This window comes from Bombina bombina, unplaced genomic scaffold (assembly GCF_027579735.1).
Source record: "Bombina bombina isolate aBomBom1 unplaced genomic scaffold, aBomBom1.pri scaffold_598, whole genome shotgun sequence".
Taxonomy (NCBI): Eukaryota; Metazoa; Chordata; class Amphibia; order Anura; family Bombinatoridae; genus Bombina; species Bombina bombina.
In genome coordinates this window covers 140,462-158,668 of record NW_026513066.1, presented here as the reverse complement: position 1 = coordinate 158,668, position 18,207 = coordinate 140,462, and the positions used below count along the sequence as shown (strand labels likewise).

The window sequence follows — 18,207 nt, the reverse complement described above, 5'->3', positions numbered from 1 at the left end:
GGCTATCCCCCACCACCCTACAACCTCACCCCTGTTTCTCAGTGGTTTTGGGCTCCTCAGAGCAACCACAATCTCTGGAAGCTTTTGTTTGCATAGTTTTGTGTTCCAAACTTGTTTAGAGAAGAGCTGGTCTATGACCTGGAAAACCCTCCTAGGCTGGCTGGGATCCTGAAACTCCCGGTCGGCCACAGGACACCCGCTAACTTTACCCCTGGTCGCTCCAGCAACCATGTGCCCCAGAGCTCCGCTCTTTTGGGGATTAGTAGCCCCTAGGGAGGATAAGAGGTGGGGGAATTACCGGAGGGGAGCTGCTTTGGGAACCGGGGGTTTTGGACACCCCTACCACCATAATTCAACGGGCTGTATCTCCGGTCCCCAATAACGAATCACGCCACCGCTCCCTCAGGATCACCCCAAAACCATCACCACTGTGTCCTGGGATTCTGTGGGACTATGGTTGTTATGGAGGTGCCGGTCAGTCTGGAGGGGCGGGAATGGCAGGAAAACTGTGGTGTTGTCTTCTGTTCTTATCAAGATAAGTTTGTGTATAAAAGATGTGTGTTTTGCTCAATAAAATCAGTTCTCGTTTCACCTGAATGCTAGTCTGTCTAGTTATTTGGGTGGGCTCCAGCTAAAATCACTTTCCTGGGCTACATAGCAGCCTGTTCGTTCCAGGCAGAGAAAGGATCCTTAGGCAGAGCTACCCAGTCTGGGTAGCTGGAGTCTGCCACAGGGTGGGATCCTGGGTACTGATGCTGTAGGGCATCAGGGGTGGCTACAGGCTGTGGTCACTTTCTAGCTACATAGCTGCAGTCGGCAGGGAGGAAGCAGGACCCCTTTGGCGGAGCTACCCAGTCAGGGTAGCCAGGGTATCCGTCACAAACCTTTCAGCAAAGGATAACAAAAGAAGGAAGCAAATTTAATAATAGAAGTAAATTGGAAAGTTGTTTAAAATTGTATGCTCTGTCTAAATCATGAAAGAAAATATTTGGGTTTCATGTCCCTTTAAGAACAAGCTCCAAGGAGTAGCAAAAGAACGACACCGGCCAGATCATAGTCAGAGTCCTAACAAAAAACTGTACGTCCGGAAGCTCAACATACCTATTGTGCAATAAAATAGACAGGGCGAAAACTGTCCCAACAAGGAACTAGCTAGGAGGACCTTCTCCAGACCATCCTGGAGGAAGGAAAGGATCCTGGCAGACTTGAATAGTGTGCAAGGATGAACCACGCTCTTCACAGAAGGAGGTACTCCACACCTTATGATAGATGACAAGGAACAGTCTTACGCACTTGAAGAGGACCATAACATCTAAGAAAACCATCTCTTGGCTAAGACTAAGCGTCAATCTCGCAGTCAGAGAATTAAGATTTGATTAATCAAATGGGTCTTGTTTCAGCAAATCCTTGCAACAAGGTAACCTTCATGGAGGGGAAAGACGACATCCCCACTAAATCGCGAACCACGATCTTCGCGGCAACAACGCAGCAATCAGTCTCACTGACTCCTGCTAGGTTCTAGCCACCCCTCGAGAAAGGAGTGATATAGCAGAAAAGGAAACATTGTATTGAACTTTCAAGGCACCGCTAATGCATTGATTAACTATGCATGAGGATTCCTACACCACGACCCATCTGTGGGTAACTGGGAATTGAGACGGGACGTCCTGAGACTTTGATCCGGCGTCCCGTTCTAGCCAATATCCAAAAAACCCTTGGATGGAGACCTTATTCCCAGATAAATGGAATGTCTGTAGAGAACATCCTCGGAGAGTGGATCGTTGACAGCGAGCAGTAGTGGGCCTCCGCCCACTACCAAACCCAAGATACTATCCTCATCGCTAGGGAGTCTCTCGATCCCCTCAGCTGGAGATCTAACCAATCAAGAGGAAGACTGACTAGAATCTATAAACCGGGACTAACCAAGTAGTCTAAACCCTCAGAGCAAAAAGTTTGCCTGAAGATCCATAAAGTCAATCGGGAGGGAAACATCCTGAGTCCACGGGCCCCATGCCCTCTTGGCACGCTCTCACCATCCAGACGGACTTTCACCTGAAGTCAAAACTGCCCCGGATGAGTTAAGAAAGATGTCCCTCAGGACAAGGAGATCTGAACAAAGACACAAGAGAGTGATTCTCTCAACCAGTAGTCCAGGTAAATCTGTTGATGGATTTGAAACAGCACTACTCGACTGCCACAGCATACACCAAGCCTCGGCTGAGATGAGACCTGGCACCCCAGATGGACCCCATGACAAATCATCACCACCCAACAAAGAGCCAGTGATGGCCTAAAGGAGGTCTGGAGGGCACGGCCTGATGAAGCTAACTCGTAATTTCACAAGTTCACGACTATGAAAACCAAAATAGCATCCAGGAATCCACCCTGGTGCCAACACCAGAGAACTCTGGTCTAGATACTCTTCCATCCCTGAGGAGCGAGGAAGACATATGAAATCCCTAAAGGTCTTCTATCAGTCGAGACGATGGCGATTGAACCAGAATAGTCTAGACAAGGGAAGCTACCGCTAGATCTGGATTCTGGCAGCTGCCAAAAAAAAAAAAGAACTAGATTCCTAAAAGGCTCCAGAAGCAATAGCGAGAACAAACCGGAAGGAGCAATGTATTGGAAGTGCTGGTCCAGAAAACGTCAATCTTAGGGACCAGAAATGTTCCCTGAGGAGGAATGAAAAGGTATGATACCCTTCCTCAACAGTGGTCCTGCCCTGTTCATCCCGTACCAAGGGTTGAGTGGACCTAATAGTCACGCTCTGTAACGAGGAGACATGATAAGCTTGCTTAAGAACTTTTGGACCCAAATAGGGCAGAAGTTCCCACCACGACAAAAAAACGGTTTGATATCTCAATCCTCATTCTGCGATAGGCACCAGGACAATGACTCCAAAGGAGAACAAAGCCCACACCCACCTGAAATGACTTCTTTCTCTCTCTGTCTGGCAAGGCAGAATCAAGAGAAGGGAAACTGCCCTGGGAGGCTGAGATTTGAAACCTAGCTATGACCTCTAGGACCCATGGATCCTGTACATCCCTGACTCAAGTGTCAGAAAAAGGAAATTTATGCTTACAGGATAAATTTATTTCTTTTACGATATGATGAGTCCACGGATTTCATCCTTACTTGTGGGATTTATCATCCTGTTGACAGGAAGTGGCAAAGAGCACCACAGCAGAGCTGTATATATAGCTCCTCCCTTCCCTCCCAATCCAGTCATTCGACCGAAGTTAGGAAGAGAAAGGAAAAGCCAAAGGTGCAGAGGTGACTGAAGTTTAATAAAAATATGCCCGTCTTAAAAATAACAGGGTGTGCCATGGACTCGTCATATCGTAAAAGAAATACATTTATCAGGTAAGCATAAATTTCTTTTTCTTTTACAAGATATGACGAGTCCACAGATTTCATCCTTACTTGTGGGATACCAATACCAAAGCTATAGGACACGGATGAAAGGGAGGGACAAGACAGGAACCTAAACGGAAGGCACCACTGCTTGAAGAACCTATCTCCCAAAAAAAGCCTCAGACGAAGCAAAAGTATCAAATTTGTAAAATTTTGAAAAAGTGTGAAGAGACGACCAAGTTGCACCCTTGCAAATCTGTTCAACAGAAGCATTGTTTTTAAATGCCCATGAGGAAGCCACAGCCCTAGTGGAATGAGCCGTAATCCTTTCAGGAGGCTGCTGTGCAGCAGTCTCAAATGCCAAACGGATGATACTCTTCAGCCAAAAAGAAAGAGGTAGCCGTAGCGTTCTGGCCCCTACGCTTTCTAGAAAACCCAATGAATAATGAAGATGATTGACGAAATTCTTTAGTCGCCTGCAAGTAAAACTTCAGGGCACAGACCACGTCCAAGTTATGCAACAGACTCTCCTTCTTAGGAGGATTAGGACATAATGAAGGAACAACAATTTCCTGATTAATATTCTTATTTGAAACAACCTTAGGAAGGATCCCAGGTTTGGTACGTAAAACCACCTTATCAGAATGAAAGGTAAGATAAGGCAAGTCACATTGTAACGCTGAAAGCTCAGAAACTCTACGAGCAGAAGAAATAGCAACCAAAAACAAAAGATTCCAAGATAACAACTTAATATCTATGGAATGCATGAGTTCAAACGGAACCCCTTGAAGAACACTAAGAACTAAATTCAAACTCCAGGGTGGAGCATTTGATCTAAACACAGGCTTGATTCTGGTCAGAGCCTGACAAAAAGACTAAACGTCTGGAACATCTGCCAAACGTTTGTGTAGTAAAATTGACAAAGCAGAAATTTGTCCCTTTAAGGAACTCGCTGATAACCCTTTCTCCAATCCTTCTTGGAGAAAAGACAGAATTCTGGGAATCCTAACTCTACTCCATGAGTAACCCTTGGATTCACACCAATAAAGATATTTACGCCATATCTTATGGTAGATCTTTCTAGTAACAGGCTTACGTGCCTGAATCAAAGTATCAATGACCGAATCAGAGAACCCCCGCTTAGAAAAAATCAAGCATTCAATCTACAAGCAGTCCGTAGTAGAGAAACTAGATTTGGGTGTTGGAAGGGTCCCTGAATGAGAAGGTCCTGCCTCAATGGAAGCTTCCACGGCGGCAGAGAGGACATGTCCACTAGATCGGCATACCAAGTCCTGCGAGGCCACGCAGGCGCGATTAGAATTACTGAAGCCCTCTCCTGCTTGATCCGAGCAATCACCCAAGGCAGGAGAACAAACGGTGGAAACACATAAGCTAGGTTGAATGACCCAGGTACTGCCAAGGCATCTATCAGTTCGGCCTGAGGATCCCTTGACCTGGACCCATATCTTGGAAGCTTGGCATTCTGACGAGATGCCATCAAATCTGCCCCATCTGAGGATCAGAGTGGCAAAGACCTCCAGATGGAGCTCCCACTCCCCCAGATGAAACGTCTGTCTGCTTAAAAAGTCAGCTTCCCAGTTGTCCACTCCTGGGATGTAGATTGCTGACAGACAACAAGAGTGGGCCTCAGCCCACCGAATTATCTTGGATACCTCTGTCATCGCTAAGGAACTCCTTGTTCCTCCCTGATGATTGATGTAAGCCACAGTCGTGATGTTGTCCGACTGAAAGCGAATGAACTTGGCTGAAGCCAACTGAGGCAAAGCCTGAAGCACATTGAATATTGCTCTCAATTCCAGAATATTGATTGGAAGAAGTGACTTCGACTGAGTCCACACACTCTGAGCCTTCAGGGAATTCCAGACTGCACCCAAACCTAGAAGGCTGGCGTCCAACGTTACTATCACCCATGAAGGTCTGCGGAAGCACGTCCCTTGGGACAGATGATCCTGAGACAACCACCAAAGAAGAGAGTCTCTTGTCTCCTGATCCAGATCTATCTGAGACGACAAACTTGTATAATCTACATTCCACTGTCCGAGCATGCTCAGCTGTAGCAGTCTGAGATGAAAACGAGCAAACTGAATGATGTCCATTGCCGCCACCATCAATCCAATTACCTCCATGCACTGGGCCATTGATGGCCGAGGATTGGACTGAAGGGCTCGGCATGTATTCAGAATCTTTAACTTTCTGACCTCTACCAAGAAGATTTTCATGGATATGGAATCTATCAGAGTTCCCAGGAAGGGAACCTTGATCTGTGGAATTAATGAACTCTTTTCTAGATTCACCTTCCACACGTGAGTCCTCAGAAAGGACAGGACCATGTCTGTATGAGACTTTGTCAGATGGTAAGACGACGCCTGGATCAGAATATCGTCCAGATAAGGCGCCACTGCAATACCCCGCGGCCTAAGAACCGCCAGAAGGGACCCTAAAACCTTCGTGAAAATCCTGGGTGCTGTGGCCAACTCGAAGGGAAGAGCCACGAACTGAAAATGTTTGTCCAGGAAGGCAAACCTTAGGAACTGATGATGATACATGTGGATAGGAATATGAAGGTATGCATCCTTCAAGTCCACGGTAGTCATATTGACCCTCCTGGATCAATGGCAGAATTGTTCGAATAGTCTCCATTTTGAAGGATGGGACTCTGAGAAACTTGTTTAGACTCTTTAGATCTAAACTGGGTCGAAACGTGCCCTCCTTTTTGGGGACCACGAAAAGATTGGAGTAAAACCCCTGTCCCAGTCTTGGAACGGGACGAATATCTCCCATAGTAGAGAGGTCTTTTACACAACGTAAGAACGCCTCTTTTTGTCTGGTCTGCAGAAAATCGTGAAAGAAGAAACCTCCCCCTTGGGAGGAACTTTTGAATTCCAGCAGATACCCTTGGGACACGATTTCAAGTGTCCAAGGATCCTGAACATCTCTTACCCAAGCCTGGGCAAAGAGAGAAAGTCTGCCCCCTACTAGATCCGGTCCCAGATCGGGGGCCGCCCCTTCATGCTGTTTTGGTAGCAGCAGCGGGCTTCTTGGGTTGTTTACCCTTGTTCCAAGCATGGTTGGGTCTCCAGACAGACTTGGCCTGAGCAAAATTCCCTTCCTGCTTGGCGGAAGAAGAGGAAGAAGAGGGGACTCCTTTAAAGTTCCGAAAGGAACGAAAATTATTTTGTTTACCCCTCAGTTTAGCGGTTCTATCCTGAGGTAGGAGATGACCCTTACCTCCCGTAATGTCAGAAATGATCTCTTTCAAGTCAGGCCCGAATAGGGTTTTCCCTTTGAAAGGAATAGCCAAAAGCTTAGACTTAAATAGCAAATCCGGCATTCTTAGCCGCCAACTTAGCAATCTTAAAGGCGGCATCTGTAATAAAAGAATTAGCCAGCTTAAGAGCCTTAATTCTGTCTAAAATATCCTCTAAAGGAGTCTCAGTCTTAAGAGACTCTTCTAAAGCATCAAACCAGAAGGCCGCCGCAGTGGTAACTGGTACAATGCAGGCCGTTGGTTGCAAAAGGAAACCCTGATGAATAAACAATTTCTTTAGAAGACCCTCCAATTTCTTATCCATAGGGTCTTTAAAAGCACAACTGTCCTCAATAGGAATAGTTGTACGCTTAGCCAGGGTAGATATAGCTCCTTCCACCTTAGGGACTGTTTGCCAAGAGTCCCGAACAGTGTCAGATATAGGATACATCTTTTTGAAATTAAAAGAGGGTGAAAATGGGATACCCGGTCTGTCCCATTCCCTCTTAATAATCTCAGAGATTCTCTTGGGAACTGGAAAAACGTCAGTGTAAGCAGGTACCTCTAAGTATTTGTCCATCTTACACAATTTCTCTGGTGGGACCACAATAGGGTCACAGTCATCCAGAGTCGCTAAAACCTCCCTATAACAGACGGAGGTGCTCAAGCTTAAATTTAAAAGGACATGACGTCAGAGTCCGTCTGAGGTAATGCACTTCCCGAATCGGGAAGTTCCCCCTCAGACAGAAGTTCCCTGACCCCCAATTCAGATCCCTGTGAGGGTACATCGGAAATAGCTAACGCATCAGAGGGCTCAGTATTCAAATTGACCTCTGTCCTACTGCGTTTACCCTGTAAAACTGGCAACTTAGATAATACCTCTGTAAGGGTAGTTGACATAACTGCAGCCATATCCTGCAGAGTAAATTAATTAGACGTGGTTGAAGAACCAGGCGTCGCTTGGGTGGGCGTTAAAGGTTGTGACGCTTGGGGAGAAGTTAGTGGTATACCCTGATTCTCCTCAGACTGAGAATCAACCTTAGACACATTTTCTCTACATAAAATCTGTGCTTTACATTGTAAGACCCTCTCAGTACACGAGGGACAAAAAGACAGAGGGGGTTCCACAGTGGCATCTAAACACATAGAACAATGAGTTTCCTCCTCAGAGTCAGACATGTTAAACAGATTAGCAATCTCAAATTTAGTCGTTTATAAAACAATCTTTTATCTCTGAAATTATATTTAGTCAGAAAATAATGCAGCAAAAATTTTTAGAAGTGCAACTATTTTTCTGAGAACTTCAACAAAACGGGTTTATGTCAATAAAAATTTGTTTAGATGTGTCCCAACAGTATTGTATAGCTTGCAGAGTATGACAGATCAATAAAATAACGTCTTTAATGAAAAAGGAGTATAATACTTTATTAAACCTCTGCACCCGGAATGAAATCGGCTGCTGTTCGAGAAGCATTTCAGGTCCTTTGCAACTCCTGATAACTTAGGCCCCACAATAGATCAGGACTCTAACGTCCACACGACCCGGTTGTGCTGCGCGTCTGAGTGCGCAAAACTAGGCCCCGCCCACCGTGGGAGTCATTCAAGCTCAGCAAGACCCGCATGGCTCTTAATTACAAAAACAAAACATGTCCGTTATTACAAGTCATGTGCCCTCTATAATATCAGGTACCACCTAAACACTGTACACCTACGGCCAGTGTATTCATAACACCAACAAACCTTAAACAGGACCGCAACTCCCAGCGTCTAAAACAAGCCCATGATAAAACAGAGCATTTTACAAACTTTGTCAAATAAATAAAAAATAAGGGATTCCAGGTACACCAATACTTGACTCAGTGTATACTGCTTACCCCTACCCATAAGGTAAAAATGTCAGCCTGTTCTGTGCATCAAGTCTCCCAGAAACTAAAAGGACTGAAAATACCTCAAAGTTGCTTGTAGCAAGACATATTTCTCCACACTGAAGATTTTCTTTCACTACCTTCAGTCGCTGTGGGAACCATCATGGATCTTAGATAATGTTTCTTATCATCAACATCAGTACAGAAAATCAAATGTTCCCACTCCTCTTAGGAAGTAAAGAACTGACAATATTCTCCCTGAGAAAAATAGGACTCACTGGCACCATTTTTAAACAAAAAATTCTTGATTGAAGAAAATAAAACTAACACCTCACTTTACCTCTTCCTAGTACTAACATAGGCAAAGAGAATGAATGGGTTGGGAGGGAAGGGAGGAGCTATATATACAGCTCTGCTGTGGTGATCTTTGCCACTTCCTGTCAGCAGGAGGATAAATCCCACAAGGATGAAAACCGTGGACTCGTCATATCTTGTAAAAGAAAGAGCAATAGTCAGTCCCCAGCACAATCCAAGATAGTACCTGGAACTGGCCCATCCTGCCAATCTAGGTTATGCGGGCCACTGCTCCTTGGACTTCCAGGACTGAGTCGGCTTCCAAAAATACGTAAATTGCTCAGGCTTAGCCGAGGTCTCTGACATTGGGCTTTACCGCACTAAAAGAATAATAAAAAATTTTGTCTCCCAGACTCGCTTTCTCATCAAAACGGTAAAACTGCAGAATAGCGGAACCAAATTAAATCTGTCTCTCAAGCAGAAGGAAAGATTAGATTCAGAAGTCATATCTGTCAGAGCGATTCAAGGCCTGAACAGAAAATAAACTGAAGCCCTAGCTTTGGGGCTAGTAATCTGAAAATCCCAGATAAAAGAATTATAAGCTCCAAGGGCTTAATTATTTCTGAAAATATTGAGGGAACCCTCGAAACTAAACAGAGATCTTCAATATGAACTCTCCAAAACACTGCAACACCTAAGTTGCCAGTACATAAATATCCCACGTGATGAAAAATCTTCATAAAAAGAGTTTCCACTTATAACAAGAGCTCTAGGAATAAACTATCCATAAACGGAATAGTAAAACAAAAGGCAAGTGCACAAAAAGTGTTAGCCAAGTAGGGACGGGTAACACACAACCCCCCTAGAGAGCCCGGAACTGGGAATCTTAAAAAGGAAATAGACGAAAGGGAAGAGGATTCTCCATCCTTCCCCACCCGGCTTAATCAAATTTACCATCTGATTTAGTGCTCTGAGATTCGACGGGCAGATCAGTACTAGGAATCTCTAATATCGCCAAAACTTCTCATAGAAGCGAGCACAGGCATGCAACTGTAAATCTAAAAGCAAAATCCTCCTCTGCCGGAGGAATAGAAGCTCCGACCCAGAAGGTCCGTACTATGAAGCCTCAGAGATAACCGCATCCTTAGATAACTGATTGGACACAGCCGTCAATTTACATGATGCTCCCTGGGCAGGAGTGCATGGATTAAACCTTCGTTTGCGCGTAGCAGTACGAGGCAAAACGGCTAAGGCCGCAGACATAGCCACACGGAACTACACAGTAACGTCTGGTGGAAAAAGGCCCCCTACAAGTGGATTAGCAGTGCAAGGGGAAGCTGCATGTGTAGGATCAGATGAATGTAGGTGATACACCTCACCGGACAAAGAGTCCTCAGAGGCGGAAGGATCAGTGGCGTCTAACATCAACATTGGTTGGTGTAAACACCCTGTTGCGGCATATGGAACATAATTGAGAGGGCTGGACCACCCAGGCCTCCTCACAATTTACACAGGTATCTATATCTGTCGTAGTGGATTACCCTCTAAAAAAAACCTCCATAACTAGGTAACCTTATTTAAATCAAGAAAATAACCAGCACCTATACCCCTAATGGCTGGGGCACACACCACCTCCTATGACTCAGATAGTATAGAGAAACTCGCTCGTCTTCGTAGTCAGTCATGAATAGGAAATGGAAGCCATGACCACTCCCGGTCACACAGTGTGTGATGCAGGACCGCCCCTGCTAAAAGAAAAGCGCACCAAGCTTAATAAAACTGCGCAGCTCTAAAAGTAAAAGAGAAACCTGTACGTTCCATATTAGCCTATGAGCCCAAAACATCTCACACACAAAGCAGCATAAATCACAAATATGATTAACATCCCACTGATCAACAATCCCCCTCAGGAGATATTAACCCTTGATTCTATAGAGATAAAGGAGTCCCAGTGTGACCCTGTCTTCAAGTGTTAACATATATGTAAAAAATGAAACGATCTTACCTGAATCTATGCCGTGGAACAGAAACACAGTCCTTCAAGTGCGACAGATTGTAGCATCGCTTCTGACATGAACTTGAGTGAAGAAAGCAGGCAGTGAAACTCGTCAACACTGATTGCTTAGGAGCTGTTAATAAGAGTCTGGGTGGTTTTGTAGAAAAGCTCTCCCTGCATACCCTTCCTAAGAAACTACTCCGAAATCTTCTGACACTTAACTGCCAACCTCCTGTGACGAAAGGCAAAGAATGACTGGGGGATAAGGAAAGTTGGGGAGGTATTTAAGCCTTTGGCTGGGGTGTCTGTCGCATCCTGGTGGCCAGGTTCAATATTCCCACAAGAAAGGAATGCAGCTATGGACTCTTCCTGTATTAAGGAAAATTATCTATTTTTATTGCTTTCAGAAGTCTATTCCTGCTGTGTTCGAATATACCGTCGGCATCTGGCATGATGTGCTTTAATGCACCTGAATGATAAATGAGCTGTAAGGATTGCCTTGCATTTGGACCAAACATTACATAGATTCAAAAGGAAATATTGCATACCAGTGAGCTGTTCAGACACTACAAATTGTTCATTAAAGGCAAGTTGATTCGTAGTTTCACAAGGAGGTAACAAAAGTAAATCTGACAAGCCATCTTCACTTTGCTTTGACACATGTGTCTCTGTAAAACAAGAAGAAAAAAAAAGAAGCAAACTAAGTTAATCACAGTATTTTTTTTATTTTTTTTAAATGCCTTTCAAAAATACTCTAAATATTTAATTGTCAAATATGTTAATTGGTTATGTTCCCAAACATTAGCACACTTCTAGAACAACAAACAATTATGCAAATACACTATGCAGGAAAATACAGTGAAGAATTTCTGCATTTTGATAACTTCAATTCAAAAGTACCATTATAAGAATATGAAGAAAGTAGTGGGCATGCCATTTAGTTTTAAAGAGTTCAAGTAAAAATTCCATCAGCTGATATTTTTAAGAATAATTCTTTTTTTTTTCTTCTTCTAATTGGAGTGGTCTCACTTTAGCAGTCCTCTAATAGGAATAGTAAGAAACCTTATGCCTTTTAATACATTAAAGTTTAAGTGATTGCAAGTCAGTTCATGAGGAGAATGTAAAAAGACTAAGTAAGGGGACAAAGAATGGCGAAAGTTTGATGTTGATTAAATAAAAGGTTTGCAAGAGGGTAATGTGAAAAGAAAGTAGCTAATGAAATATATAAACAAAGGAGTTGTGCAGCTAAAATATATTTTAGAAAAGGGTGAAAGAGGGAAGTGGTGAAAAGCAGAGTGACAACTATGAGAAGTATCTAATGGATCAGTTTCAGTGGTTTGCTGTGCATGCCCTGTGCACCCCCAAACACTGCAAGCTAAGAGTCGCCTGTATTGCATCACTGATGACTCATTTTGCATTAAACAAGCACCAGTGACGCGGAGCAGGTGTGGTGTTTAGAGTATGCTGGTGCACAGGGCATGAGCAGCATATATGCTGAAACAGGAATATCTTTAAAAAGAAATGCATTTATATTTAAATTTTGACCATTATGTCACTTTAAGACTATCAAATGGTAAATAAGGCTATAAACAAAGGTTTGTTATTCTAATATAGAAAAAACACATGCAGCACAATAGGATAGGTACAAAAAAATAATATATATGTTTAAAACCATTACAAATTGAAAGGAAATGCATGAAAGAAACCCCTCAACTTCAGACATCTCACAAAGATCATGCTAATTCAAAAATGACAAATCTACTAGGGGGCTGCATTGACACTCCACTCCCTACTTTAATTGTGCCCAGTAACCTTGCTGTTTTATTCAAAAACTGACTCAATTCTGTATCTCGGCTGCTAAGTATATATAAGACTGGGCAAAAAACTAAATCAAACCAAATGTAATCAGGGACAGCAGCAGGTTATTAAAAAAATAAAAATAAAACGCACAAAACGAAAGAAAAAACAAAAAGGTCACGTCCTATGCTTCTATTACAGCTCATTCTGCAAGAGCAGTTGTAACCGTGAGCTTTTAAAAAACAATTTATGCTTACCTGATAAATGTATTTCTCTTGTGATGTATCTAGTCCACGGATTCATCCTTACTTGTGGAATATTCTCCTCCCCTACAGGAAGTGGCAGAGAGCACCCACAGCAGAGCTACCTATATAGCTCCCCCCTTAGCTCAACCCCCCAGTCATTTGGCCGAAGGCTAGGAAGAAAAAGAAGAAACTATAGGGTGCAGTGGTGACTGAAAGTTTAAAAAAAAAAAAAAATAATAAATAAATATATATATATATATATATATATATATATATATATATATATATATATATATATATATATATATATATATATATATATATACCCGTCTTAATAAACAGGGCGGGCCGTGGACTCGATACATCACAAGAGAAAAAAAATTATCAGGTAAGCATAAACTATGTTTTCTCTTGTAAGATGTATTGAGTCCACGGATTCATCCTTACTTGTGGGATACCAATACCAAAGCTTTAGGACACGGATGAAGGGACGGACAAGACAGGGACCTTAAATGGAAGGCACTACTGCCTGTATACCCTTTCTCCCAAAAATAGCCTCCGAAGAAGCAAAAGTATCAAAATTTGTAAAATTTGGAAAAAGTATGAAACGAAGACCAAGTCACTGCATTACAAATCTGTTTAACAGAAGCCTCATTTTTAAAAGCCATGTGGAAGCCACAGCTCTAGTAGAATGAGCAGTAATTCTTTCAGGAGACTGTTGGCCAGCAGTCTCATAAGCCAAACGGATGATGCTTTTCAGCCAAAAGGAAAGAGAGATAGACGTAGCCTTCTGACCTCTCCGCTTACCAGAATAAGCAACAAACAATGAAGATGTTTGAAGGAAATCTTTAGTTGCTTGTAAGTAGAACTTTAAAGCACGAACCACATCCAGATTGTGCAACACACGCTTCTTCTTTGAAGAAGAATTAGGACACAGTGAAGGAACAACAATCTCTTGATTGATATTCTTATAAGAAACAACCTTAGGAAGAAACCCAGGTTTGGTACGCAATCCACCTTATCTGCATGGAAAATAAGATAAGGGGAATCACACTGTAAAGCATATAGCTCAGAAACTCTTCGAGCCGAAGAGATAGCTACTAAAAACAAAACTTTCCAATATAGAAGCTTAATATCCATGGAATGCATAGGTTCAAACGGAACCCCTTGAAGAACTTTATGAACTAAATTTAGGATCCATGGCGGAGCAACAGGTTTAAATACAGGCTTGATTCTGACCAAAGCCCGACTAAATGCTCGAACGTTTGGGACATCTGCCAGACGTTTGTGTAGAAGAATAGACAAAGCAGATATTTGTCCTTATAAGGAACTAGCTGATAATCCCTTCTCCAAATCTTCTTGGAGAAAAGACAATATTTTAGGAATCCTAATCTTACTCCACAAGTAACCTTTGGATTCACACCAATAAAGATATTTGCGCCAAATCTTATGATAGATCTTCCTAGTGACAGGCTTTCTAGCCTGAATCAGGGTATCAATGACCAACTCAGAGAAACCACGCTTTGATAGAATCAGGCGTTCAATCTCCAAGCAGTCAGACGCAGAGAAATTAGATTTGGATGCGTGAACAGACCTTGGATTAGAAGGTCCTGCCTCATTGGCAGAGTCCATGGTAGAACCGAGGACATGTCCACTAGGTCTGCATACCAAGTCTTGCGTGGCCACGCAGGTGCTATCAGAATCACCGAAGCTCTCTCCTGCTTTATTCTGGCAACCAGACGTAGGAGGAGAGGAAATACATAGGCCAGATTGAAGGACCAAGGCACTGCTAAAGGCACTGCTAGACCCATAACGAGAAAGTTTGGCATTCTGACGGGACGCATCAGATCCAATTCTGGTGTGCCCAATAGCTGAATAAGCTGGGCAAATATCTCCGGATGGAGTTCCCACTGCCCTAGATGAAAAGTCTAACGACTTAGGAAATCCGCTTCCCAGTTCTCTACTCCTGGGATGTGGATTGCTGAGAGATGGCAAGAGTGATCCTCTGCCCATCGGATTATTTTGGTTACCTCCATCATCGCTAGAGAACTCCTTGTTCCTCCTTGATGATTGATATAAGCTACAGTCATGATGTTGTCCGACTGAAACCTGATTAATTTGGCCGCAGCAAGCTGAGGCCACGCCTGAAGCGCATTGAATATCGCTCTGTTATAGAAAATTTATCGGGAGAAGAGATTCCTCCCGAGACCATAAGCTCTGTGCTTTCAGGGAGTTCCAGACTGCATCCCAGCCTAGCAGGCTGGTATCTGTCGTTACAATGAGCCACTCTGGCCTGCGGAAACACATTCCCTGAGACAGGTGGTCCTGAGACAACCACCAGAGAAGAGAATCTCTGGTCTCCTGGTCCAGATGCAGTTAAGGAGACAAATCTGCATAATCCCCATTCCACTGTTTGAGCATGCATAGATGTAGTGGTCTGAGGTGTAGGCGGGCAAAAGGAACTGTCCATTGCTGCTACCATGAGTCCGATTACCTCCATATACTGAGCCACTGATGGCCGAGGAATGGAATGAATAGCTTGGCAAGTGGGTAAGAGCTTTGATTTTCTGACCGCCATCAGAAATATTTTCATTTCTACCGAGTCTATCAGAGTCCCTAGGAAGGAAACTCTTATAAGAGGGAAGAGAGAATTCTTTTTTATGTTCACCGTCCACCCGTGAGATCTCAGAAAAGCCAACACAATGTCCGTGTGAGACGTGTATAGCTGGAAAGTTGACGCCTGAAATAAGATGTCATCTAGATAAGGCGCCACTGCTACGTCCCGTGGTCGTAGAACCACCAGAAGGGACCCTAGCACCCTTGTGAAAATTCTGTGAATAGGGATGTGTAGATACGCATCCTTTAAGTCCACGGTGGTCATATATTGACCCTCCTAGATCAGAGGTAGAATAGACCGAATAGTCTCCATCTTGAATGATGGAACTTTGAGGAACTTGTTTAGAATGTTGAGATCCAAGATTGATCTGAAAGTTCCCTTTTTTTGGAAACCACAAACAGGTTTGAGTAAAAACCTAGCCCCTGTTCCTCTTTTGGGACTGGGCGGATCACCCCCATGGTATGTAGGTCTTCTTACCAGCGTAAGAACGCCTCTCTCTTTGTCTGTTTACAGACAATCGAGAAATGTGAAAAGTCCCCCTTGGAAGAGAGCCTTTGAATTCCAGAAAATATCCCTGGGACACAATTTCTAAGGCAAAAGCAAAAAAGCGGGTCTCAGGCAAAAAAGTTTGCAAAACAAAAACAGCACATTTATTGTAAGTCAGCACATGGAAAGATTACATTGATAATAAAAACAAGCTACATGTAGCAGGGAATGGTTAGACGTGTTTCGGCTTACGTCTTCATCCGTGACCTTCTAAAACCCAGGGATCGTGAACATCTCTTGCCCAAGCCTGAACGAAGAGAGAGAGTCTGCCCCCTACTAGATCCGGTCCTGGGTCGGGGGCTACCCCTTCATGCTGTCTTAGAGGCAGCTGCAGGCTTCTTGGCCTGTTTACCCTTGTTACAAGCCTGGTTAGGTCTCCAGACTGACTTGGATTGGGCAAAATTCCCCTCTTGCTTTGCAGCAGAGGAAGCTGAAGCGGGACCACTCTTGAAATTCCAAAAGGAACGAAAATTATTTTGTTTGGTCCTCATCTTATTTGATCTATCCTGAGGGAGGGCATGATCTTTCCCTCCAGTGATGTCTGAAATAATCTCTTTCAGTTCAGGCCCGAATAGGGTCTTTCCTTTGAAAGGGATGTTCAAAAGTTTAGTTTTAGATGACACATCAGCAGACCAGGATTTAAGCCATAACGCCCTGCGTGCTAAAATGGCAAAACCTGAATTCTTTGCCGCTAATTTAGTCAGTTGAAAAGCGGCATCTGTAATAAAAGAATTAGCCAATTTAAGGGCCTTAATTCTGTCCAAAATTTCTTCTAATGGAATCTCCATCTGAAGAGCCTCTTCTAGAGCCTCAAACCAGAAAGCAGCTGCAGTAGTTGCAGGAACAATGCACGCAATAGGTTGAAGAAGAAAACCTTGATGAACACAAATTTTCTTCAGGAGACCCTCAAAATTTTTTATCCACAGCATCTTTGAAAGCACAACTGACTTCAATAGGTATAGCTGTACGCTTAGACAGAGTAGAAATAGCTCCCTCCACCTTAGGAACTGTCTGCCACGAGTCCCGCATGGTGTCAGATATGGGAAACATTTTCTTAAAAACAGGAGTGGGAATGAACGGAATACCTGGTCTATCCCACTCCTTAGCAATAATATTCACAATCCTCTTAGGGACTGGGAAAAAAAACCCATCAGTGTAAACAGGAACCTCTAAGTATATATCCATCTTACACAATTTCTCTGGGACCACTATAGGGTCACAATCATCTAGAGCCGCTAATACCTCCCTGAGCAATAAGCGGAGGTGTTCAAGCTTATATTTAAAGGCCGTCATATCAGAATCTGAGGAAGCGTCTTTCCTGAATCAGAAATTTCTCCCTCAGATAACAAATCCCTCACCCCTACCTCAGAGCATTGTGAGGGCATATCATATACGGCTACTAAAGCGTCAGACTGCTCAGCATTTTTCCTTAACCCAGAGCTGTCCCGCTTTCCTTGAAAACCAGGCAGTCAGGCTAAACCTCTGAGGGTTGTATTCATAACTGTGGCCATGTCTTGTAAAATAAATGAATTTGACGCCCTAGAGGTACTTGGCGTCACTTGTGCGGGCGTTACTGGTTGTGACACTTGGGGAGAGCTAGATGCTAAACCCTCATTTACTTCTGAATGAGAATCATCTACTGCTCTATTTTTAAGTGCTAATATATGTTCTTTATAGTTTATGGACAGATCAGTACAATTGGGACACATTCTAAGAGGGGGTACCACAATGGCTTCCAAACAAATTGAACAAGGATTTTCCTTGGTGTCAGACATGTTAAACAGGCTAGTAATTCTAATTCTAATTCTAATAACACTTAGAAATAAAACGGTACTGTGCCTTTAAGAGAAAAAAAGCTGCACAAATTCTTCAGAACAGTGTAAAAAAGCAGTAAACATTACAAATTTTTGACAGTAGTATCATATAGCCTTAGTAACTTTGCACAGCTATGCAAATAAACTATTAACCCCTTAATGGCAAAACCGGATTGAAAAAACAAAACCAGTAAAAAAAGACTTTCAGCACTTTGCCACAGTTCTGCTGTGGCTCCTACCTGCCCTTCAGAACAATTTGTGGGGGGGGGGGAAACTTCTTTTACAGCCCTCAAACACGACAGGAACCTCTGGAGAAGCAGTTAGAAGTCTCAGAGGAAAAGAGACTGCACAACTGAGGCACGATAATAGGCCCCTCCCACCTCACTCAATGTTTTGAGGCCTTACAGA

General features: G+C 43.3%; 1 protein-coding gene across 1 annotated transcript in view; it reads right to left on the bottom strand.

Annotated features, from left to right (window-relative positions):
- Nucleotides 1-18,207, bottom strand: part of LOC128644688 (uncharacterized) — a 213,371-nt gene that overhangs the window by 118,971 nt on the left and 76,193 nt on the right. The window contains exon 3 of the mRNA XM_053697201.1: nt 11,329-11,448. Coding sequence (XP_053553176.1) covers nt 11,329-11,448 — 120 coding nt within the window. The remainder of the gene's footprint in view (nt 1-11,328; nt 11,449-18,207) is intronic.